This window comes from Oncorhynchus nerka, linkage group LG16, assembly GCF_034236695.1.
Source record: "Oncorhynchus nerka isolate Pitt River linkage group LG16, Oner_Uvic_2.0, whole genome shotgun sequence".
In the NCBI taxonomy this organism is placed as follows: domain Eukaryota; kingdom Metazoa; phylum Chordata; class Actinopteri; order Salmoniformes; family Salmonidae; genus Oncorhynchus; species Oncorhynchus nerka.
The window spans coordinates 33,294,958-33,321,511 of record NC_088411.1 but is presented as its reverse complement, the minus strand read 5'-3'; the positions used below and the strand labels follow the sequence as shown (position 1 = coordinate 33,321,511).

Sequence of the window (26,554 nt, the reverse complement as noted above, 5' to 3'; positions counted from 1 at the left end):
GAAAGGAGCCCTGTGGTGGTGGTAAAGGAGTCCTGTGGAAAAAGGAGCCCTGTGGTGGTGGCCCTATGGAAAGGAGTCCTGTGGTGGTGGTATGGAAAGGAGTCCTGTGGTGGTGGTATGGAAAGGAGCCCTGTGGTGGTGGTATGGAAAGGAGCCCTGTGGTGGTGGTGGTATGGAAAGGAGCCCTGTGGTGGTGGTATGGAAAGGAGTCCTGTGGTGGTGGTATGGAAAGGAGTCCTGTGGTGGTGGTATGGAAAGGAGCCCTGTGGTGGTGGTGGTATGGAAAGGAGTCCTGTGGTGGTGGTATGGAAAGGAGCCCTGTGGTGGTGGTATGGAAAGGAGTCCTGTGGTGGTGGTGGTATGGAAAGGAGTCCTGTGGTGGTGGTGGTATGGAAAGGAGTCCTGTGGTGGTGGTATGGAAAGGAGTCCTGTGGTGGTGGTATGGAAAGGAGCCCTGTGGTGGTGGTGGTGGTATGGAAAGGAGTCCTGTGGTGGTGGTATGGAAAGGAGCCCTGTGGTGGTGGTATGGAAAGGAGTCCTGTGGTGGTGGTATGGAAAGGAGCCCTGTGGTGGTGGTGGTATGGAAAGGAGTCCTGTGGTGGTGGTATGGAAAGGAGCCCTGTGGTGGTGGTATGGAAAGGAGTCCTGTGTTGGTGGTGGTATGGAAAGGAGTCCTGTGGTGGTGGTATGGAAAGGAGTCCTGTGGTGGTGGTATGGAAAGGAGTCCTGTGGTGGTGGTATGGAAAGGAGCCCTGTGGTGGTGGTGGTATGGAAAGGAGTCCTGTGGTGGTGGTATGGAAAGGAGCCCTGTGGTGGTGGTATGGAAAGGAGTCCTGTGGTGGTGGTATGGTATTCTATTTAGTCGGTGGGTGTACAACAGAGCACACAGCAGAGAGACTGCACAGAATTCAGATCACTTATGGACACGTTCACTTATGGACACTGAAAAGGAAACGCTAACATCGTCCCACAGACCAAGTTTGCGATGTCAATGAGATTCACTCATTCATGTCTTTCCTTTTAAACAGTGATACATTGCATGTAAAATGTTTGCATTACCTGATTGACAGTGAATTGTGTACAAACAGACGTAATCGAAATGGCGGTATTCTAGCGAGTGAATGAAGTAAATTCAAAGTCTGTTTTGCTTTGCAAAACAGCAAGCAATGTCTTGAATAGCTTCAAATAATTGTATTGCATTTGCACCAGTTTGCCCATAGCCAACGCTTGATGGGGTTAAATTGGTTCAGGAAAGAAATATATATGGCGATGAATAGATGTAATGGCTAGCCTGATGGGATCACTATAGAGGCTGTTGGATGGTCAGGCTAATTAGCCTCTGAATGAAAACTGGTGGCAAAATGCTTTCAACTGAACCAGGAGGCAACAACTTGGAGAAAACACTGTGAATAAACTCCGGTTGTAAGAATATTTCCAGAGAAGATAATGAAACACTGGCAGAAAAAAAGAGGCTCAATTCCCCACTATAATATGACAACCAAAATACCTGATAAACAATATCATTTAAAAACATTCAGAAGATTTTTCATCAATTGTTTCACTTTTAGATAATAGTGTGGTTATTATTCCAGTATAAACGAAGGGGAATCAGACATTGCAGTGAAATACAGTATTTCAGCATTCTTACATTGGGGGTTGGTGGCTTGTGGTGTACAGCACCCTGTTAACCAGCGAGAGCGTCCCTACTGCCAGTCGCCTCCCTAACAACTCTTCTGTGGTCCATACTGTTGATGACTGAGACAGTGCAGATACACCTGCTTTGCTGAACAGAAATATAAACGCAACATGTAAAGTGTTGGTCCAATGTTTCATGAGTTGAAATTAAAGATCCCAGAAATGTTCCATAAACACAAAAAGCTGATTTCTTTCATTTTGTGCACAAATGTGTTTAAATCCCTGTTTGTGAGCATTTCTCCTTTGCCAAGATAATCCATCCACCTGACAGGTGTGGCATATCAAGAAGCTGATTAAACAGCATGATCTTTACACAGGTGCACCTTGTGTTGGTGACAATTAAAGGACACTAAAATGTGCAGTCTTGTCACAACACAATGCCACAGATGTCTGAACTTTTGAGGGAGCGTGCAATTGGCATGCTGACTGCAGGAATGTCCACCAGAGCTGTTGCCAGAGAATTGAATGTCCATTTATCTACCTTAAGCCTCCTCCAACGTCGTTTAGATAATTTGGCACTACGTCCAGGACCTCCACACCGGCTTATTCACCTGTGGGATCGTCTGAGACCAGCCACCCGGAGAGCTGATTGAACCGAGGAGTATTTCCATCTGTAATAAAGCCTGTTTGTGGGGGGGAGGAAATCATTCTGATTGGCTGGGCCAGGCTCCCAGTGGGTGGGTTTATGCCCTCCCAAGCCCACCCATGGCTGCGCCCCTAGATTAGGGCCTAATGCAGTTATTTGTATTGACTGATTTTCTTATATGTACTGTAACTCAGTAAAATTGAAATTGTTGCGTTTATATTTTTGTTCAGTATATTTTAAAGCCATACATTGTCCTGCATGAATCACTACTCTCCTGGTACTAGGGGGCAGTATGTGAATCACTACTCTCCTGGTACCAGGGGGAAGTATGTGGTCCAAGTCCCAACTCCTCACACACAGTGAATGTTCTTTTCACAGATGTCGCATGCCCCTATTGGGAAAAACCCTCTGGACCAGACGACACATTGTCTGACTACCATGACATTTTGTTTTGGAAGAAGTCCATTGATTCTAACCTGCCAGATGAATACAGAGAATAACAGGATGGGTGGGCATGCCAAGGAAAATGCCAATCGTTGGATTGGCTACTTTGGTCCTCCTCCATAAATCATTTGAACAAAAAAATCCTCCTCCTCCAACCAGGTTGCATTTAGGTGAGTTAATCATCAGGCTCTGGAACCTTCTATGACTGCAAGTCTTTATGTAGGAGATAAAAGACTGGGAAAAAATACAACCCCCAAATATATTTTCATTCTAACCTAGCCAAAGCTGTAATATTTCAGGGGCAATGTTCCCTCTATTTTCTTTTCGGCACTGAGCAAATTTCAGGTCTGCTGAGAGCAAACTTGAACATCGTGAAAACTCTGTGCAACTTCCAGGGCGCAAGTTTACTGTTAACACTGAGGCTGTATCCACTTTAAGTTACAGTTTTAGGCCCTGTGGCTATTTGATCATAATGTAGGCCTACCAGAGTGGCCTACCATCAAAAAAATGGAGAAAATGAATCCCATAACATTTTAACATGGGAATAGCTGTACTATCATTCAGCCTACAGTAGCAGCCAATGTGGGGTGTTCAATGTAAGACTTCTGAAAAAGACATGCAGGGCTTGACATTAACCTGTTTATCCATGAGGTGACTGAAAATGTTGTTGTGTTGTTTGATGCAAGAAACAACTTTACAAGATAAAATGTATAATTATTCCTTTACCATTATTACAGAGAATCAGACAAATGATTGCTACCCTCTGCCTATACTTAGCTTATCAAGCCTGTCTCAAAATACAACACTGCCCCTTTAAGACAAAAAAAAGGTTTTCACCTGAGTCACTTTTCAAAGATGTCTAGAAATGCACGTTTGCGGTCTAAGGCATTGTATGGCAGTACTTGAGGCTTCACTACAGGGTTCGATTCCAGGCTGTGTCACAACCGGCCGTGACCGTGAGTCCCATAGGGCGTTACACAATTGGCCCAGCGTTGTCCGGGTTAGGGGAGGGTTTGACCTGAGGGGCTTTACTTGGCTCATTGTGCTCTAGCGACTCCTTGTGGCAGGCCGGGCACCTGCAGGCTGATGGCGGTTGTTAGTTGAACAGTGTTTCCTACATGCAGCTTCCGGATTAAGCGGACGGGTGTTAAAGTGCTCGTTTTGGCGATGACCCACACAATAGAATCCTACTCTGATGCGTTTTGCCTATAGCAAAATCTGTGCATGGTTTTGCAGACTAAGCATTGCATAGTTAGTTTTGTTTCGCTATGTTGCACTGAAAGTGGCTAATGTTGCATTGATTTGATCACAAATCCCCCTGTAAAGGGTACCATTGATAGTATTAACTAACGGGGAAAACTCTAGAAAGTTGAATGAAGTTCAATCTCGTGCTTCTCTGCCCGTGCTTCTCTGCCCGTGCTTCTCTGCCCAGGCTGATATTAATTCTGCATTGCAGCTTAGAGGGAACATTGTTCAGGGGTAGACACAAGTGTCCTTCTACTTGCAATTCTAGTCGGGTGGCCATTATGAACATAATGGAGATTTGAAATATAGTCTTGACTGGGCTGGGGGGGTACTTTGACCTGATCAGTGCAGCTGCCGAAGCTGAAACATATCCAGCTAAGCATATACTGTGTGATGTAAAACCTACGGCAGGAAGGGGGAGGCACACGGAATGCCGTGAGGAGACTCATCCAGCCTCTCTACCTGAGGGACTGGCAGACGCTGCAAAGCCTTATTCATATTTACAGCTCAGTCTCAGCATGCCTATACAGTATGCACATTAATTACTGCTAACTGCTGTAGGCTCAGAGTCGGCAGAGCCTTGCAAGTTGCTCTATACTTGTTAATTGTGGAATACATTAACTCACTGTTAGGTAGATGGAGGGGGGTTACAGAGGAAATTGTAATATAGAAAATGTAATATAGCAACCATCCAGAAAATATTGCAAGTTATGTGAAAAATGTACTACATTGTCATTCTTGAGAGACTTCAGTTGAGGTTGTAACAAAATGTGTCAGTGTCGACCTTCCAACATTCAATCAGTCTGTCTGGAGCTGTTTTAATCACTTGCTTAACCTTGTAGCAACTTTCAATTACATCTGAAAGTGCAAATAAGACCCGGTAGAGGAATCCACGAGAGCAGAGGTGCACCGACCCATCTCAATGTACAATTAGAGTAAATGAAATGGTTTAAACGAACTTACTGGAACTAGGAATTTCTTAATCTCCTCCAAGGCATGGCTCATGCGGGAATAGGCCTCTCCGGGAGGAGCGAAGGCTTCAATTAAAACGTGGAGATCGTTACTCAAATGGGCATACTTGGCCTCTCCACTTTTCCTCAACTCTTCTTCCTGAGGAGAAAAAGAGAAGGAAAAAAATCAGGTCAAGTATTATTGTCGGGCCTGAAAGGAGAAAGTGAAAGTGATATCACACAGTACAGTTGGTATGATGGATATATCAAGTGAAGCATGAAGGGTTAACAAGAATCATTTGTTGCCCACAGCTGCTTATTAATAAATGAAATCTCATCAGCATGTCTTGACTTCCTCCCTCAAGCATTGGGGAAGTTGGGAGTGAGACATCCCTGTTGCATGCCAGCCAGCCTGTCAGGCTGGAACCACCCACTGGGATTTACACCATGAAGCTGTGGCTCAATCATATTGAAGGTTTTGGTTTACATTATAAACAAGATACTACAAACTTGAATTATGTGTTAACGGTCCATGTACTTTTTGACCAATTGTTTTCTGAGCTAAAACGGAGCAATCGGCAACGTGAAAACAGACAGTTAAAAAGTAATAATAATAATAATGAGAAATTGCTTGTTTTATGTTCTCATTTTTTGGATATGAACAAAGCAACAACAAAAACAAATGTCATATTTAGTTGGGTGGGGTTAAATGTGGAAAGCGTTGGAGGCTGCTGAGTGGAGGACGGCTCATAATAATGGCTGGAATGGAGTGAATGGAAACCACGTTTAATTTGTTTGATATCATTCCATTCCCTCCATTCCAGCCATTATTATGAGCTGTCCTCCCCTCAGCAGCCTCCACTGGTGGAATGCTTGTCATTGGCCAAATGCACAGGCAACACTTCCTGTGCCTTCAAAATAGTTGTTCACCTCATTCTATGTATCTACTATCTATCAGGCAATCTATTAAAAGCTATTAATTAGTCTCTTAATTACAAGATTGTGATATTTCTCCATTTTATATTTAAGATAAGATCACAACAATGACAATGTTTATCAACCTATTAATGAACTGCTGTTACTGTAAATGGTTAGATAACTGATATACCCTAGCTCCCTTGTTAATCATAGTCTACGATGTTCATATTAACAATGTCATTTCAGAAAATCGGGGTACTGTGGCTCTGCTGGGTTTGCTTTTCTGTCTGTTGAGGGCTCAGAATAGGAGGTCAATGGAGGAGTCAGAGAATTACATCATTCATTACATCATTCAACATCATTCAACAGAGTGACAATGAAGAGGCAAAAGCAGGCTGAGAGATTCAGATTAAGAGCAAAAGGCCTGAGGCTACAGAGAGATGACGTACACATGACTGACCAGGCCAGCACACACACATACACACACACACACACACACACACACACACACACACACACACACACACACACACACCTGCAGTGCACTCCTCTCCCTGCACCCTTCTCCTGCCTGCCACATACCTGCTCACACACCTCAAATGTAGGGAAGATCTAGGTCTGTATTCACCAAGTGTTTCAGAGTAGCATTGCTGATCTAGGATTACTGATCAGGTTCCCCTTGTTCATATCATCAGCAGATGCTGACTCTATTTCAGCACTGAGGACCGGTCCCTGATTGAGTCATCATTACAGGAAAAGGCCCATTAAAAAAACATATTGTGGAGATTATTTCTCTTTTATATTGAATTGTTGTGTCCAAACTCTTTATTTTCATACGTTATTCACCGTTAGTCAGCACCTCCACACAAAATCATTTTTCTGGGTGTGCACCAGCTCATGTTTTTTTATTCCAAAATGTATATAACATTTTATTATAGGGAATATCATGGAACTATATATGACACTGTATATTATGCAGACCTAAAACTAATCAGTATTGACAATCAGAGATGTGCTTTCACGGATATAAACAACGGTCCTGGGGGTACTTATCAACGTTTCAGAAAAAGGCCTATTTAATTCAATTGAATTGTATGTGGCAGCATCTTTAATTCCACTAGATGGCAGTAATGAGCAGCAATGAACCCTTTTGGTATTTAAAGCTTTCAAATGGCAGAGACACACACACACACACACACACACACACACACCTTTAAAAAGAAAGGCAGTCAGACTTATATATCACCATGCTTTCTTTATGGTTATATAGCATTTTACCCACCCACCCACTAGCTGTCAAATCCTTGCTTCCTCTGTCCTTTTTTCCTCACCTCCCTTTCAAAGTACATTGGAGGAGGAGGGACGAGGTGAGGAACCTTCAATCCTCTACCCCAATGTGTTTTGAGAGGAAGGTGAGGAATGAATTAAATAAAATAATAATATAAGCCATTTAGCAGACACTTTAATCCAAAGCGACTTCCATAAGAAATAAGAACAGAGGAAGCAAAGATTTGACAGCTAGTCATTTTTTGGGACTGAGTGAGGAGCTGTGATACCCAGGCCCTGTCCGACACAACCAACAGCTATTAATAGATTACCAAATTGATAGTAGATTAATAGAATGAAGTTAGAAGGATAAACTTCTATTTTGAAGGGACAGGAAGGCGGTGCATTTGGCCAATGACAGGCATTCCACATTTAAAACCACGCACATGTGAAAATGTAAATATCAAGATTGTTGTTTATAAACAAAAAACAGGTAATTTTTATTCTATTTAAAAAAAAATAAAAAATTAAAAAAAACCAGGCCATTTTCATGTTGCTGATTTTTCGGTTTTAACTCAGAAAACAAATGTCAATCAATTAAATGCATCAATGCAAACACACCAGGTAAGATTTCCAAAGTGGCCTGATTGCTGAAGGTCGCCAATACAAAAAAAATCAGAAAGCCGGTAATTATGACAGCCAGCATTACCTTCTTATGTTTATTACATTGGGCTCTGGCACACATTCAAACACTGGAGATGCTTTGATGTGAGGGATTCTCCCAGCTGCTTGATTAGTGGTGTGGTGCACTCCTCTTATCACATCAGCCCTCTTCTCCAGACCGTACAACATGACAGGCTATATGTTACACAGTATAGACAACCTCATTTGGCTCCAAGGTGGAGGATGTACTTGAGCAATCACAATAGTTTTGAAACCCATAGCCTCCTTGAAGGGAAGGTTTCTACTGCTAAGTCAGTGGGGCAAACGTATCATTAATGAGAAAGAATATCAATATAGAGCTACTGTAGGGTTGGCAATGACATAATAAACTCCGTAAAGGATCTGTATTCTACACAGGTAGAGCACATATGGGAAAGAATATTGACTCTAAAGGCCTATCTGAAAACACTATAACACACTATTTCACCACAGATCATGTGCAAAGAACATACAGTTGATATCAGAAGTTTACATACACTTAGGTTGGAGTCATTAAACTAGTTTTTCAACCACTCCACACATTTCTTGTTAACAAACTATAGATTGGCAAGTCCGTTAGGACATCTACTTTGTGCATGACACAAGTCATTTTACCCGAAATTGTTTACAAACAGATCATTTCACTTATAATTCACTGCATCCCAATTCCAGTGGGTCAGAAGATTACATACACAAAGTTGTGTGCCTTTAAACAGCTTGGACAATTCCAGAAAATTATGTAATGGCTTTAGAAGCTTCTGATAGGCTAATTGACATCATTTGAGTCAATCGGAGGTGTACCTGTGGATGTATTTCAAGGCCTACCTTCAAACTCAGTGCCATTTTGCTTGACATTATGAGAAAATCAAAAGAAATCAGCCAAGACCTAAGAAAAAACAATTGTAGACCTCCACAAGTCTGGTTCATCCTTGGGAGCAATTTCTAAACGCCTGAAGGTATCATGTTCATCTTTACAAACAATAGTAGCAAGTATAATCACCACGGGACAACGCAGCCACCATACCGCCAGGAAGGAGATGCATTCTGTCTCCTAGAGATGAGCGTACTTTGGTGCAAAAAGTGCAAATCAACCCCAGAATAACAGCAAAGGACCTTGTGAAGATGATGGAGGAAACAGGTACAAAAGTATCTATATCCACAGTAAAATGGGTCCTATATTGACATAACCTGAAAGGCCGGTCAGCAAAGAAGAAGCCACTGCTCCAAAACCGCCATAAAATAGCCAGACTACGGTTTGCAACTGCACATGGGGACAAAGATCATACTTTTTGGAGAAATGTCCTCTGGTCTGATGAAACAAAAATAGAACTGTTTGGCCATAATGACCATCGTTATCTTTGGAGGAAAAGGGGGAGGCTTGCAAGCCAAAGAACACCATACCAACCGTGAAGCACGGGGGTGGCAGCATCATGTTGTGGGGGTGCTTTGCTGCAGGAGCGACTGGTGCACTTCACAAAATCAATGGCATCATGAGGTATGAAAATTATGTGGATATATTGATATAGCTTGGTTGCAAATGGGTCTGCAAATGGACAATGACCCCAAGCATAATTCCAAAATTGTGGCAAAATGGCTTAAGGACAACAAAGTCAAGGTATTGGAGTGGCCATCACAAAGCCCTAACCTCAAACCTTTAGAAAATGTCTGGGCATAACTGAAAAAGCATGTGAGCAAGGAGGCCTGCAAACCTGACTCAGTTACACCAGCTCTGTCAGGAGGAATGGGCCAAAATTCACACAACTTATTGTGGAAAGCTTGTTGAAGGCTATCTGAAGCGTTTGACCCAAGTTAAACAATTTAAAGGCAATGCTACCAAATACTAATTGAGTGTATGTAAACTCCTGACCCACTGGGAATGTGATGAAAGAAATACAAGCTGAAATAAATCATTTTCTCTACTATTATTCTGACATGAAATATTCTTAAAATAAAGTGGTCATCCTAACTGACCTGTCTGGGGATTTTTACTAGGATTAAATGTCATTAAATCTGAAAACCTGAGTTTAAATGTATTTGGCTAAGGTGTATGTTAACTTCTGACTTCAACTGTACATCTAACAACAATGGCAATTGGCACTGAAAAATCTGTATATTTCCAACTAAAATGGACAGCAGGGTTGGGGTCAATTCCAAATTAATTTGAAGTTCCAATTCAATTCTAGAATTCACTCACGAGGTGGAGAATTTACATTGTTTGTATTCATATTAAATTCAATCTTCAAGTTATGGAATTGGAATTTACTGTTTGGACTGTTTGGATTTAAATTGTAAAAACGTTCATCTTTGGAATTCAATATTCGTACACTTCCCAATTAATACAATTAATGCACTTAGTATCAAACATGGACTGCAGGATTTGTTTTAAATCATGTAACTCATATTTCTAATGTTACAGTAAGCTGCCTGATCAGTGACATAATAAGCCTGAAAGCCTGAATGAATTGCAATCAAATTGGAATTTGTGAAATTTTGGGGGGAAATATTGAATTGAGTATTCATTTTTGGGAATGTACCTAACATTGGAATTGAGAGGAATTTAATTACTGTATCTCTGAATCCAAAGACTGGCCTGTATTTTGAATTGAATTAAATAGTATTTACAAGGAAAGGGAATTTAATTAGAATGGATGCTGGATGGTTCGAAATTCTACCTCCTTTCTCAGATTGGTCATTGTTTGTTCAAAGTACAGTAATCAAGTCAATATGTGTCTTTCTGTAAGTGGTTGGTCTAGGTCTGTGCTCAAACAGAAAGCCTTTCAGGTGATTCATCTCGTGAGGAAGAACTGGGTGACATTTTTCTATATTTTATCTGAAAGCTTTTCCTTTTATGACAATCCGATGAGCAAAATGCTCTGTTTTTAAAGCCGGGGCCAGTCTCAACATGAATGTCAAGTTTTTTTTGAAGTGGTTCAATATGAGTACAGCAGAATCCTTTTAGAAATGACAAAATTACAAGTTTTCAGGACGAGCTTTTAAAACTTGACGTTACGCATATGAATGGTCTTGAGTGCAGCTGAAGTTGAAGATAGTTGAAGGCAAAAATGAATAGGTCTCATACAGTGGCTTGCAAAAGTATTCACCCCCATGGTATGTTTCCTATTTTGTTGCCTTACAACCCGGAATTAAAATAGATGTTTGGGGGGTTGGTATCATTTGATTTACACAACATGAAACATGAAACAAGAAAACAAAAGGAAAAAAAGAAAACTTGACCCCCTCCCCCCCCCGAGTCAATACTTTATAGAGCCAACTTTTGCCGCAATTACAGCTGCAAATCTCTTGGGGTATGTCTCTATAAGCTTGGCAGATCTAGCCACTGGGTTTTTTTTATGTTCTTCAAGGCAAAATTGCTCCAGCTCCTTCAAGTTGGATGGGTTCCGCTGGTGTACAGAAATCTTTAAGTCATACCACAGATTCTCAATTGAATTGAGGTCTGGGCTTTGACTAGGCCATTCCAAGACATTTAAATGTTTCCCCTTAAACCACCCGAATGTTGCTTTAGCGATATGTTTAGGGTCATTGTCCTGCTGGAAGGTGAACCTCCGTCCCAGTCAAATCTCTTGAAGACTGAAACAGGTTTCCCTCAAGAATTTCCCTGTAATTAGAGCCATCCATCATTCCTTAAATTTTGACCAGTTTCCCAGTCCTTGCTGATAATAAACATACCCACAGCATGATGCTGCCACCACCATGCTTCACTGTGGTGATCGTGTTCTCTGGGTGATGAGAGGTGTTGGGTTTGCGCCAGACATAGCGTTTTCCTTGATGACCAAAAAGCTAAATGTTTGTCTCATCTAACCAGAGTACCTTCTTCCATATGTTTGGGGAGTCTCCTACATGCCTTTTGGCAAACACCAAACATGTTTGCTTATTTGTTCTTTAAGCAATGGCTTTTTTCTGACCACTCTTCTGTAAAGTCCATCTCTGTGGAGTGTACGGCTTAGAAATCCTATTGACAGATAATCCAATCTCTGCTGTGGAGCTTTGCAGCTCCTTCAGGGTTATCTTCAGTCTCTTTGTTGCCTCTCTGATTAATGCCCTCCTTGCCTAGTCCGTGAGTTTTGGTGGACGGCCCTCTCTTGCAGGTTTGTTGTGGTGCCATATTCTTTCAATTTTTTAAATAATGGATTTAACGGTGCTCGGTGGGATGTTCAACGTTTTGGATATTTATTTTAACCGAACCCTGATCTGTACTTCGCCACAACTTTGTCCCTGGCCTGTTTGGAGAGCTCCTTGGTCTTCATGGTGCCGCTTGCTTGGTGGTGCCCCTTGCTTAGTAGTGTTGCAGACTCTGGGGCCTTTCAGAACAGGTGTATATATCCTGAGATCATGTGACAGATCATGCGACACTTAGATTGCACACAGGTGGACTTATTTGAACTAATTGTGTGACTTCTGAAGGTAATTGGTTGCACCAGATCTTATTTAGGGGTTTCGTAGCAAAGGGGGTGAATACATAGGCACGCACCACTTTTCCCTTTTTTATTTTTTCGAATTTTTTAAAACAAGTTATTTTTTTCATTTCACTTCATCAATTTGGACTATTTTGTGTATGTCCATTACATGAAATCCAAATAAAAATCTATTTAAATTACAAGTTGTAATGCAACAAAATAGGAAAAATGCCAAGGGGGTGAATACTATTGCAAGGCACTGTCGGTAGACAACGGCACAAACACATATGACTGTATGACATGGATAACTGGTGATCTGATATGCAACATTACAGGAATGAGCAAAATAAAAAGACAACCCTCTAACATTTTCTAAATGTAACAAATTAATCTAGCTAATTGAAGTAACTATTAAAACTGATTAAATACACCGCTTAATAAATACAATTGCACAATTATTTTGATTACAAAATAATCAACTTCCACAAGTTATTTTCAAAAATGAACAATTGACAGCTAGGTTAATAGCTACAATTATGGCACCATAAAAGAGTGTAATTAAAATGAAACTGGTGCATACAGTAGCACTGATATGACAAACATTCAGTCAAACATAAGTGTCAAAGTATATCTGAGAACTGTGGAAATCCTATTGGAAGTTCTCATCTGACAGCCAGGGATTTTATTTATCAGAAAAAGCCATACGTTTCTGAGGAATGCAGAGAAGTACATTTAATGTTGCCTACTGTACTATACTGTTCTCATAGAAACACATACCAATAGAGTGAAACACTCTTTTTTCTTAGTTCAAAAGAATCTTATATGATCCAGTTTCAGTTGTAGCTACCCAAGTACCACTTGCCAGAGACCCCTTTCGTTCAGGATTCCCAGCTGGCACTGTGACTACTTGTAGGACTAGTTATGAAACACTGGAATCACTTCCTTACACAATACTCAAGAGTTTCACTTTAGTTGGAATGTATTAAAAATCTGAAAAAGGCTTACCTTGGGAAACAAGAAAGTGCAATGCATAATCTAAAACAATGAACTTAAACAACAAATTAATTGAGCTCTTGATTTGAACACACTTTTTATTGTTCGCTCATTATAGAAAATGCTTGTCCTACCATTATAAGCAATCATTGAAAGGAGAGAGGAGTTTATTGGAAAGTATGACATAAAGAAAATGCAGATGCAGGATCTAAATTTGATGAACCTGTTGCAGGAGAACTTGAAGTGTATTTGAGGTATAAAAAGGGTTCTGAAGTTTCATTTTTCCACTTTGAAATGTCAGTGTTGATTTTCCCTTACAAAAGAAATGTATCAACCCCTCCAAAAATGTCCATGAATTATAATCCACATAATAATTCAAATTTCCTGTTGCCTCAGGATTATATTCCTGCTGTAGCAAACTGGCTTAAATTAAGATCCTACAACTGTAGTAAGACTTCGTCGGAAGTTTACATACACCTTAGCCAAATATATTTAAACTCAGTTTAAAAATTCCTGACATTACATCCGAGTAAAAATTCCCTGTTTAAAGTCAATTAGGATTACCACTTTATTTTAAGAATGTGAAATGTTAGAATAAAAGTAGAGAGAATGATTTATTTCAGCTTGAATTTCATCATCACATTCCCAGTGGGTCAGAAGTTTACATACACTCATTTAGTATTAACATGGGGCAAATGTTTCAGGTAGTCTTCCACAAGCTTCCCACAATAAATTGGGTGAAATTTGTCCCATTCCTCCTGACAGAGCTGGTGTAACTGAGTCAGGTTTGTAGGCCTTGCTCGCACACGCTTTTTCAGTTCTGCCCACACATTTTCTACAGGATTATGGTCAGGGCTTTGTGATGGTCACTCCAATACCTTGACTTTGTTGTCCTTAAGCCATTTTGTCACAACTTTGGAAATATACTTGGGGTCATTGTCCATTTGAAGATCCATTTGCAACCAAGCTTTAACTTCCTGACTGATGTCTTGAGATGTTGCTTCAATATATCCACATGATTTTCTTTCTTCATGATGCCATCTATTTTGTGAAGTGCACCAGTTCCTCCTGCAGCAAAGCACCCCCACAACATGATGCTGCCACCCCTGTGTTTTACGGTTGGGATGGTGTTCTTCGGCTTGCAAGCCTCCCCCCTTTTCCTCCAAAGATAATGATGGTCATTATGGCCAAACAGTTCTATTTTTGTTTCATCAGACCAGAGGACATTTCTCCAAAAAGTACGATCTTTGTCCCCATGTGCAGTTGCAAACAGTAGTCTGGCATTTTGATGGCGATTTTGGAGCAGTGGCTTCTTCCTTGCTGAGCGGCCTTTCAGGTTATGTCGATATAGAACTCGTTTTACTGTGAAAACAGATACTTTTTTACCAGTTTCCTCCAGCATCTTCACAAGGTCCTTTGCTGTTGTTCTGGGATTGATTTGCACTTTTCGCACCAAAGTACGCTCATCTCTAGGAGACGCGTCTCCTTCCTGAGCGGTATGAAGGCTGTGTGGTTCCATGGTGTTTATACTTGGTACTATTGTTTGTAAAGATGAAGGTGGTACCTTCAGGCATTTGGAAATTGCTCCCAAGGATGAACAAGACTTGTGGAGGTCTACAATTTTTTTCTTAGGTCTTGGCTGATTTTTTTTGATTTTCCTATGATGTCAAGGAGGCACTGAGTTTGAAGGTAGCCCTTGAAATACATCCAAGTGAAATAATCTGTCATCCAAGTGAAATAATCTGTCTGTAAACAATTGTTGGAAAAATCACTTGTGTCATGCACAAAGTAGATGTCCTAACCGACTTGCCAAAACTATAGTTTGTTAACAAGAAATTTGTGGAGTGGTTGAAAAATGAGTTTGACTCCAACCTAAGTGTATGTAAACTTCCGACTTACACTGTAGATATAACATGTGGGCCGACAGCTGACCTCTAAATATCTACGCCACACACATCCAATTAGTCAGCCTCGGAGAGAAGCATTTCAAAATGCTTCCCCAAGACTTTCAGCATAAATATTGTAACTTGTTTGGAATTAAAAATGGCTTTCATTGCAGAATATTCGTCAAAACCAAACAAGACACCCTAGAATCCCCTGGTGTGTAGTCATTATTATTAGCACAAAGCATGAATAGCTGTTTGTGTGGCTGCCCATAGGTTTTGAGATAGGCTACATTGTCATGCTGTTTTGATTTCCTCCCTTTAGAATTAGCATATGCTTGTCTCATGTTACCAGAGAAGTACTAGAAATAGAGATACAGTAGATACTGTAGATACTGCAGGGACACACACTATCATCCCAGTAAGTGGTATTTACCCCAGAGAAGAAAAACGAGATTATGTATCTGCGGGTTGTTGCAGATTTGGGTCTTTCTATAAATAATGGGGCCAATGTGTGACATTGGCATCAACATTTCAAAATGGTTTTAATCAAATATAAAAGGATTTTAATGCAGTTCCACATGTACTTAGAGGAATAAAAGTGAACATTGCAAATTGGCCCATAATTCCACCTATACAACAACATCCTTTAAGCAGGGTTCACACGGACATTGACAAGTCAAATTCAAGGACTTTCAAGGACTTTTTCAAGCATTTAATTGTACTTTTCAAGGACCTCAATGTTATACAATTGTGTCATTTATATAATTGTAGATATAGAGCCTAATATAAAACCCTTCCACCTCAAAAAGCATGCAACAAGTGTCAAAAAAGGAGACCATTATCACTTTAAGAATGGTGCATTTTTTGGGCATTGCCAATGCGTTGATTTTCAAATTATTATTACATTCTACAATATGAGAGAATAATGTGAACATTGTCTGACTAAATAGATGGGATGGATGCAGATTTTTCTGTACCTTATGTGGCTGACACAGGCACACATAATAAAGCTATGAATAGCGACAGCATTAATCTCACTATTTGAATCTCACCATCACTGTTTTTATAATGAGAAAGTGAGCAAAAACCATGTTCCTTTTTTTAATGGAAGGATTTGTATGGAAAGCCAAGTTGAAGCCAACAGATGTCTTCCTCGTAATAACCGCATGTGGATTCACTGCAACAGAGTAGCAAAACGCCATCCTTCAAATGAAGTGAAAGGAAACAAACTAAAGTGGACACATCTCTCACAAAAACAGATCAAAAATGAAATCACGGATAATTATAAGGGAGCAGGAGAAATTGTAAATTGGTTGCAATAATTACAATAACTTTTCAAGCACCAAATTTAGGAAATATTAGATTTTCAAGGTAGGCCTATTCCAGTACTTGAATTTCTGAGCTCCAAATTCAAGATCAAGTCATCTATTTCAAGCCCCTTGTAGTATTATCTAAAATTGCATGTGTAACATGGAAAACAAAATGTATTTGTCATGTTATATCATTACCAGATCATGTTGTGAATAAGTCAACTAGGCTATGTAATTTGTTGTCATTATATCCAGAGTAATTAATAGGACGAGTGTTGGGTGCTGCGCAATAGTCTATCCTACCTAATTGCCACAGTAGACTACGAGGCACAAAAACATATGAAAACATGAACTCATTACCTTTATGCTTTCTCTGTTAAATCTATCAAGATCCTGCTATTAATCAAGCAGACAACAACAGATGATCAACATAGATTCGCTAGGGATATTAGATCCAACATGGATCCAGGCACTAGTGATGTGCGGGTCGAATCATAACGGCTGTCCCCTCGGTTACATCCGCGGGGTGAACGGATTTAGGGTCATTAAATATTGTGTGGCTGGTTGAATAAGAGAAAACAATACCTTAAAAATCCTTAAATGGATAATTATTGTGCAATTTATATCTATAGGCTACCTTGAGGTTTGGTATTAGTGCATAAGCCTAAACTTTAGGGCTTAACTGTATGCACAACAAAAAGCCTGCACAGCTAATTGCCAAGTCATGCTTTTGGGAAGGGGCAGAAAAAGTTCACTTCAATCCACAGAGGGAATAAATGACATTGTCGAAGTTTAATTCAATAAAACAAAAGTGGTTAAAGGTGAGTTGAAAATAAAGAGAGGGGGGGGGCCAGAAAAAACATTTCTGGATAAGATTAGGTGAAGTGGTTAAAGGTGAGTTGAAAATAAAGAGAGGGGGGCAGAAAATACATTTCTGGATAAGATTAGGTGAAGTGGTTAAAGGTGAGTTGAAAATAAAGAGGGGGGACAGAAAATACATTTCTGGATAAGATTAGGTGAAGTGGTTAAAGGTGAGTTGAAAATAAAGAGATGGGGGGGGCAGAAAAGATATTTCTGGATAAGATTAGGTGAAGTGGTTAAAGGTGAGTTGAAAATAAAGAGAGGGGGGGCCAGAAAAGACATTTCTGGATAAGATTAGGTGAAGTGGTTAAAGGTGAGTTGAAAATAAAGAGAGGGGGCAGAAAAGACATTTCTGGATAAGATTAGGTGAAGTGGTTAAAGGTGAGTTGAAAATAAAGAGAGGGGGCAGAAAAGACATTTCTGGATAAGATTAGGTGAAGTGGTAAAAGGTGAGTTGAAAATAAAGAGATGGGGGGGGGCAGAAAAGACATTTCTGGATAAGATTAGGTGAAGTGGTTAAAGGTGAGTTGAAAATAAAGAGGGGGGGGGGGCAGAAAAGACATTTCTGGATAAGATTAGGTGAAGTGGTAAAAGAGGATGATAGCAGGGGCTATGTTATGTGTGATGATTGTGAGGCGCTATATACACATTCCACAGTCACAAGACGGGACTATAAATAGGCCTATGGCACCGTCAAGGGAACTAACTGTAGCCTACTGTTTAGATGTGTTAAGTGGAAACTGAAATATGGAGACTGACTGAAGGTTTATAAGTTCTCACATAGCCTTAATAATAACCCCTGTAGAATTAAGCATTTCTTGCAGTTAAACAATACACCAAATGTAGGCAAAATATGGTCTTGGGAACAGGAGTGGAGAAATATGATTTGTCTCTTTCTGCATATTGAGAGAATGCAATGCTCAGTTAGATACCATCTTTAGAGGTGCTGTCTTCAACATAAAAGCATCATAAAAACTGATAGTACTTCACCCGCATCAAATATGGATCGAATCGGAACTGAAATCTTCTCACAATTACTTTGGGTTGTTTCCACAGCTTTCATTTACCTTAGAACTAGTCAATCTGATGTCACTTGGACATTTTGCACATAAAATCTTTCCAGTTAAAAAAAATATATATATTGCACATTTCCTATCTTTGACCGTAGTCTATAGCACATGTCCTATCTTTGACAGTAGTCTATAGCACATTTCCTATCTTTGACCGTAGTCTATAGCACATTTCCTATCTTTGACCGTAGTCTATAGCACATTTCCTATCTTTGACCGTAGTCTATAGCACATTTCCTATCTTTGACAGTAGTCTATAGCACATTTCCTATCTTTGACAGTAGTATATAGCACATTTCCTATCTTTGACAGTAGTCTATAGCACATTTCCTATCTTTGACCGTAGTCTATAGCACATTTCCTATCTTTGACCGTAGTCTATAGCACATTTCCTATCTTTGACAGTAGTCTATAGCACATGTCCTATCTTTGACAGTAGTCTATAGCACATTTCCTATCTTTGACCGTAGTCTATAGCACATTTCCTATCTTTGACCGTAGTCTATAGCACATTTCCTATCTTTGACCGTAGTCTATAGCACATTTCCTATCTTTGACAGTAGTCTATAGCACATTTCCTATCTTTGACAGTAGTCTATAGCACATTTCCTATCTTTGACAGTAGTCTATAGCACATTTCCTATCTTTGACCGTAGTCTATAGCACATTTCCTATCTTTGACCGTAGTCTATAGCACATTTCCTATCTTTGACAGTAGTCTATAGCACATTTCCTATCTTTGACAGTAGTCTATAGCACATTTCCTATCTTTGACCGTAGTCTATAGCACATGTCCTATCTTTGACAGTAGTCTATAGCACATTTCCTATCTTTGACCGTAGTCTATAGCACATTTCCTATCTTTGACCGTAGTCTATAGCACATTTCCTATCTTTGACCGTAGTCTATAGCACATTTCCTATCTTTGACAGTAGTCTATAGCACATTTCCTATCTTTGACAGTAGTCTATAGCACATTTCCTATCTTTGACAGTAGTCTATAGCACATTTCCTTTCCTATCTTTGACCGTAGTCTATAGCACATTTCCTATCTTTGACCGTAGTCTATAGCACATTTCCTATCTTTGACAGTAGTCTATAGCACATTTCCTATCTTTGACAGTAGTCTATAGCACATTTCCTATCTTTGACCGTAGTCTATAGCACATTTCCTATCTTTGACTGTAGTCTATAGCACATTTCCTATCTTTGACAGTAGTCTATAGCACATTTCCTATCTTTGACTGTAGTCTATAGCACATTTCCTATCTTTGACCATAGTCTATAGCACATTTCCTATCTTTGACAGTAGTCTTTAGCACATTTCCTATCTTTGACAGTAGTCTATAGCACATTTCCTATCTTTGACCGTAGTCTATAGCACATTTCCTATCTTTGACCGTAGTCTATAGCACATTTCCTATCTTTGACTGTAGTCTATAGCACATTTCCTATTTTTGACCGTAGTCTATAGCACATTTCCTATCTTTGACAGTAGTCTATAGCACATTTCCTATCTTTGACCGTAGTCTATAGCACATTTCCCATCTTTGACCGTAGTCTATAGCACATTTCCTATCTTTGACCGTAGTCTATAGCACATTTCCTATCTTTGACAGTAGTCTATAGCACATTTCCTATCTTTGACCGTAGTCTATAGCACATTTCCTATATTTGACCGTAGTCTATAGCACATTTCCTATCTTTGACTGTAGTCTATAGCACATTTCCTATCTTTGACCGTAGTCTATAGCACATTTCCTATCTTTGATAGTAGTCTATAGCACATTTCCTATCTTTTACAGTAGTCTATAGCACATTTCCTATCTTTGACCGTAGTCTATAGCACATTTCCTATCTTTGACCGTAGTCTATAGCACATTTCCTATCTTTGACAGTAGTCTATAGCACATTTCCTATCTTTGACAGTAGTCTATAACACATTTCCTATCTTTGACCGTAGTCTATAGCACATTTCCTATCTTTGACCGTAGTCTATAGCACATTTCCTATCTTTGACCGTAGTCTATAGCACATTTCCTATCTTTGACAGTAGTCTATAGCACATTTCCTATCTTTGACCGTAGTCTATAGCACATGTCCTATTTTTGACCGTAGTCTATAGCACATTTCATATCTTTGACTGTAGTCTATAGCACATTTCCTATCTTTGACAGTAGTCTATAGCACATTTCCTATCTTTGACTGTAGTCTATAGCACATTTCCTATCTTTGACCGTAGTCTATAGCACATTTCCTATCTTTGACCGTAGTCTATAGCACATTTCCTATCTTTGACAGTAGTCTATAGCACATTTCCTATCTTTGACAGTAGTCTATAGCACATTTCCTATCTTTGACCGTAGTCTATAGCACATTTCCTATCTTTGACCGTAGTCTATAGCACATTTCCTATCTTTGACCGTAGTCTATAGCACATTTCCTATTTTTGACAGTAGTCTATAGCACATTTCCTATCTTTGACAGTAGTCTATAGCACATTTCCTATCTTTGACAGTAGTCTATAGCACATTTCCTATCTTTGACCGTAGTCTATAGCACATTTCCTATCTTTGACCGTAGTCTATAGCACATTTCCTATCTTTGACAGTAGTCTATAGCACATTTCCTATCTTTGACAGTAGTCTATAGCACATTTCCTATCTTTGACCGTAGTCTATAGCACATTTCCTATCTTTGACTGTAGTCTATAGCACATTTCCTATCTTTGACAGTAGTCTATAGCACATTTCCTATCTTTGACTGTAGTCTATAGCACATTTCCTATCTTTGACCATAGTCTATAGCACATTTCCTATCTTTGACAGTAGTCTTTAGCACATTTCCTATCTTTGACAGTAGTCTATAGCACATTTCCTATCTTTGACCGTAGTCTATAGCACATTTCCTATCTTTGACTGTAGTCTATAGCACATTTTCCTATTTTGACCGTAGTCTATAGCACATTTCCTATCTTTGACAGTAGTCTATAGCACATTTCCTATCTTTGACCGTAGTCTATAGCACATTTCCCATCTTTGACCGTAGTCTATAGCACATTTCCTATCTTTGACCGTAGTCTATAGCACATTTCCTATCTTTGACAGTAGTCTATAGCACATTTCCTATCTTTGACCGTAGTCTATAGCACATTTCCTATCTTTGACCGTAGTCTATAGCACATTTCCTATCTTTGACTGTAGTCTATAGCACATTTCCTATCTTTGACCGTAGTCTATAGCACATTTCCTATATTTGACAGTAGTCTATAGCACATTTCCTATCTTTGACAGTAGTCTATAGCACATTTCCTATCTTTGACCGTAGTCTATAGCACATTTCCTATCTTTGACCGTAGTCTATAGCACATTTCCTATCTTTGACAGTAGTCTATAGCACATTTCCTATCTTTGACAGTAGTCTATAACACATTTCCTATCTTTGACCGTAGTCTATAGCACATTTCCTATCTTTGACCGTAGTCTATAGCACATTTCCTATCTTTGACCGTAGTCTATAGCACATTTCCTATCTTTGACAGTAGTCTATAGCACATTTCCTATCTTTGACCGTAGTCTATAGCACATGTCCTATTTTGACCGTAGTCTATAGCACATTTCCTATCTTTGACTGTAGTCTATAGCACATTTCCTATCTTTGACAGTAGTCTATAGCACATTTCCTATCTTTGACTGTAGTCTATAGCACATTTCCTATCTTTGACCGTAGTCTATAGCACATTTCCTATCTTTGACCGTAGTCTATAGCACATTTCCTATCTTTGACTGTAGTCTATAGCACATTTCCTATCTTTGACCGTAGTCTATAGCACATTTCCTATCTTTGACCGTAGTCTATAGCACATTTCCTATCTTTGACCGTAGTCTATAGCACATTTCCTATCTTTGACAGTAGTCTATAGCACATTTCCTATCTTTGACAGTAGTCTATAGCACATTTCCTATCTTTGACCGTAGTCTATAGCACATTTCCTATCTTTGACCGTAGTCTATAGCACATTTCCTATCTTTGACCGTAGTCTATAGCACATTTCCTATCTTTGACAGTAGTCTATAGCACATTTCCTATCTTTGACCGTAGTCTATAGCACATTTCCTATCTTTGACCGTAGTCTATAGCACATTTCCTATCTTTGACAGTAGTCTATAGCACATTTCCTATCTTTGACAGTAGTCTATAGCACATTTCCTATCTTTGACAGAAGTCTATAGCACATTTCCTATCTTTGACCGTAGTCTATAGCACATTTCCTATCTTTGACCGTAGTCTATAGCACATTTCCTATCTTTGACCGTAGTCTATAGCACATTTCCTATCTTTGACTGTAGTCTATAGCACATGTCCTTTCTTTGACCGTAGTCTATAGCACATTTCCTATCTTTGACCGTAGTCTATAGCACATTTCCTATATTTGACCGTAGTCTATAGCACATTTCCTATCTTTGACAGTAGTCTATAGCACATTTCCTATCTTTGACAGTAGTCTATAGCACATTTCCTATCTTTGACCGTAGTCTATAGCACATTTCCTATCTTTGACAGTAGTCTATAGCACATTTCCTATCTTTGACAGTAGTCTATAGCACATTTCCTATCTTTGACAGAAGTCTATAGCACATTTCCTATCTTTGACAGTAGTCTATAACACATTTCCTATCTTTGACCGTAGTCTATAGCACATTTCCTATCTTTGACCGTAGTCTATAGCACATTTCCTATCTTTGACCGTAGTCTATAGCACATTTCCTATCTTTGACAGTAGTCTATAGCACATTTCCTATCTTTGACCGTAGTCTATAGCACATGTCCTATCTTTGACCGTAGTCTATAGCACATTTCCTATCTTTGACTGTAGTCTATAGCACATTTCCTATCTTTGACAGTAGTCTATAGCACATTTCCTATCTTTGACTGTAGTCTATAGCACATTTCCTATCTTTGACAGTAGTCTATAGCACATTTCCTATCTTTGACAGTAGACTATAGCGCATTTCCTATCTTTGACCGTAGTCTATAGCACATTTCCTATCTTTGACTGTAGTCTATAGCACATTTCCTATCTTTGACCGTAGTCTATAGCACATTTCCTATCTTTGACAGTAGTCTATAGCACATTTCCTATCTTTGACAGTAGTCTATAGCACATTTCCTATCTTTGACCGTAGTCTATAGCACATTTCCTATCTTTGACCGTAGTCTATAGCACATTTCCTATCTTTGACAGTAGTCTATAGCACATTTCCTATCTTTGACCGTAGTCTATAGCACATTTCCTATCTTTGACAGTAGTCTATAGCACATTTCCTATCTTTGACAGTAGTCTATAGCACATTTCCTATCTTTGACAGTAGTCTATAGCACATTTCCTATCTTTGACCGTAGTCTATAGCACATTTCCTATCTTTGACCGTAGTCTATAGCACATTTCCTATCTTTGACAGTAGTCTATAGCACATTTCCTATCTTTGACAGAAGTCTATAGCACATTTCCTATCTTTGACCGTAGTCTATAGCACATTTCCTATCTTTGACCGTAGTCTATAGCACATTTCCTATCTTTGACCGTAGTCTATAGCACATGTCCTATCTTTGACCGTAGTCTATAGCACATTTCCTATCTTTGACAGTAGTCTATAGCACATTTCCTATCTTTGACAGTAGTCTATAGCACATTTCCTATCTTTGACAGTAGTCTATAGCACATTTCCTATCTTTGACCGTAGTCTATAGCACATTTCCTATCTTTGACTGTAGTCTATAGCACATTTCCTATCTTTGACAGTAGTCTATAGCACATTTCCTATCTTTGACTGTAGTCTATAGCACATTTCCTATCTTTGACCATAGTCTATAGCACATTTCCTATCTTTGACAGTAGTCTACAGCACATTTCCTATCTTTGACAGTAGTCTATAGCACATTTCCTATCTTTGACCGTAGTCTATAGCACATTTCCTATCTTTGACTGTAGTCTATAGCACATTTCCTATCTTTGACCGTAGTCTATAGCACATTTCCTATCTTTGACAGTAGTCTATAGCACATTTCCTATCTTTGACCGTAGTCTATAGCACATTTCCTATCTTTGACCGTAGTCTATAGCACATTTCCTATCTTTGACCGTAGTCTATAGCACATTTCCTATCTTTGACAGTCGTCTATAGCACATTTCCTATCTTTGACCGTAGTCTATAGCACATTTCCTATATTTGACAGTAGTCTATAGCACATTTCCTATCTTTGACTGTAGTCTATAGCACATTTCCTATCTTTGACCGTAGTCTATAGCACATTTCCTATCTTTGACAGTAGTCTATAGCACATTTCCTATCTTTGACCGTAGTCTATAGCACATTTCCTATCTTTGACCGTAGTCTATAGCACATTTCCTATCTTTGACCGTAGTCTATAGCACATTTCCTATCTTTGACAGTAGTCTATAGCACATTTCCTATCTTTGACCGTAGTCTATAGCACATTTCCTATATTTGACAGTAGTCTATAGCACATTTCCTATCTTTGACTGTAGTCTATAGCACATTTCCTATCTTTGACCGTAGTCTATAGCACATTTCCTATCTTTGATAGTAGTCTATAGCACATTTCCTATCTTTTACAGTAGTCTATAGCACATTTCCTATCTTTTACAGTAGTCTATAGCACATTTCCCATCTTTGACCGTAGTCTATAGCACATTTCCTATCTTTGACAGTAGTCTATAGCACATTTCCTATCTTTGACAGAAGTCTATAGCACATTTCCTATCTTTGACCGTAGTCTATAGCACATTTCCTATCTTTGACCGTAGTCTATAGCACATTTCCTATCTTTGACCGTAGTCTATAGCACATGTCCTATCTTTGACCGTAGTCTATAGCACATTTCCTATCTTTGACAGTAGTCTATAGCACATTTCCTATCTTTGACAGTAGTCTATAGCACATTTCCTATCTTTGACAGTAGTCTATAGCACATTTCCTATCTTTGACCGTAGTCTATAGCACATTTCCTATCTTTGACTGTAGTCTATAGCACATTTCCTATCTTTGACAGTAGTCTATAGCACATTTCCTATCTTTGACTGTAGTCTATAGCACATTTCCTATCTTTGACCATAGTCTATAGCACATTTCCTATCTTTGACAGTAGTCTATAGCACATTTCCTATCTTTGACAGTAGTCTATAGCACATTTCCTATCTTTGACCGTAGTCTATCTTTGACCGTAGCACATTTCCTATCTTTGACCGTAGTCTATAGCACATTTCTATCTTTGACCGTAGTCTATAGCACATTTCCTATCTTTGACAGTAGTCTATAGCACATTTCCTATCTTTGACCGTAGTCTATAGCACATTTCCTATCTTTGACAGTAGTCTATAGCACATTTCCTATCTTTGACCGTAGTCTATAGCACATTTCCTATCTTTGACAGTAGTCTATAGCACATTTCCTATCTTTGACTGTAGTCTATAGCACATTTCCTATCTTTGACCGTAGTCTATAGCACATTTCCTATCTTTGACAGTAGTCTATAGCACATTTCCTATCTTTGACCGTAGTCTATAGCACATTTCCTATCTTTGACCGTAGTCTATAGCACATTTCCTATCTTTGACCGTAGTCTATAGCACATTTCCTATCTTTGACAGTAGTCTATAGCACATTTCCTATCTTTGACCGTAGTCTATAGCACATTTCCTATATTTGACAGTAGTCTATAGCACATTTCCTATCTTTGACTGTAGTCTATAGCACATTTCCTATCTTTGACCGTAGTCTATAGCACATTTCCTATCTTTGATAGTAGTCTATAGCACATTTCCTATCTTTTACAGTAGTCTATAGCACATTTCCTATCTTTTACAGTAGTCTATAGCACATTTCCCATCTTTGACCGTAGTCTATAACACATTTCCTATCTTTGACCGTAGTCTATAGCACATTTCCTATCTTTGACCGTAGTCTATAGCACATTTCCTATCTTTGACCGTAGTCTATAGCACATTTCCTATCTTTGACAGTAGTCTATAGCACATTTCCTATCTTTGACCGTAGTCTATAGCACATGTCCTATCTTTGACCGTAGTCTATAGCACATTTCCTATCTTTGACTGTAGTCTATAGCACATTTCCTATCTTTGACAGTAGTCTATAGCACATTTCCTATCTTTGACTGTAGTCTATAGCACA

At 39.2% G+C, this 26,554-nt stretch overlaps 1 protein-coding gene across 2 annotated transcripts in view; it reads right to left on the bottom strand.

Moving 5' to 3' along the window:
• Positions 1-26,554, bottom strand: part of LOC115144499 (KH domain-containing, RNA-binding, signal transduction-associated protein 2-like) — a 154,332-nt gene that overhangs the window by 36,363 nt on the left and 91,415 nt on the right. For both annotated transcript variants that reach the window (XM_065002622.1, XM_065002623.1), the window contains exon 4: positions 4,934-5,080. In XM_065002622.1, the coding sequence (XP_064858694.1) occupies positions 4,934-5,080 (147 nt within the window). The remainder of the gene's footprint in view (positions 1-4,933; positions 5,081-26,554) is intronic.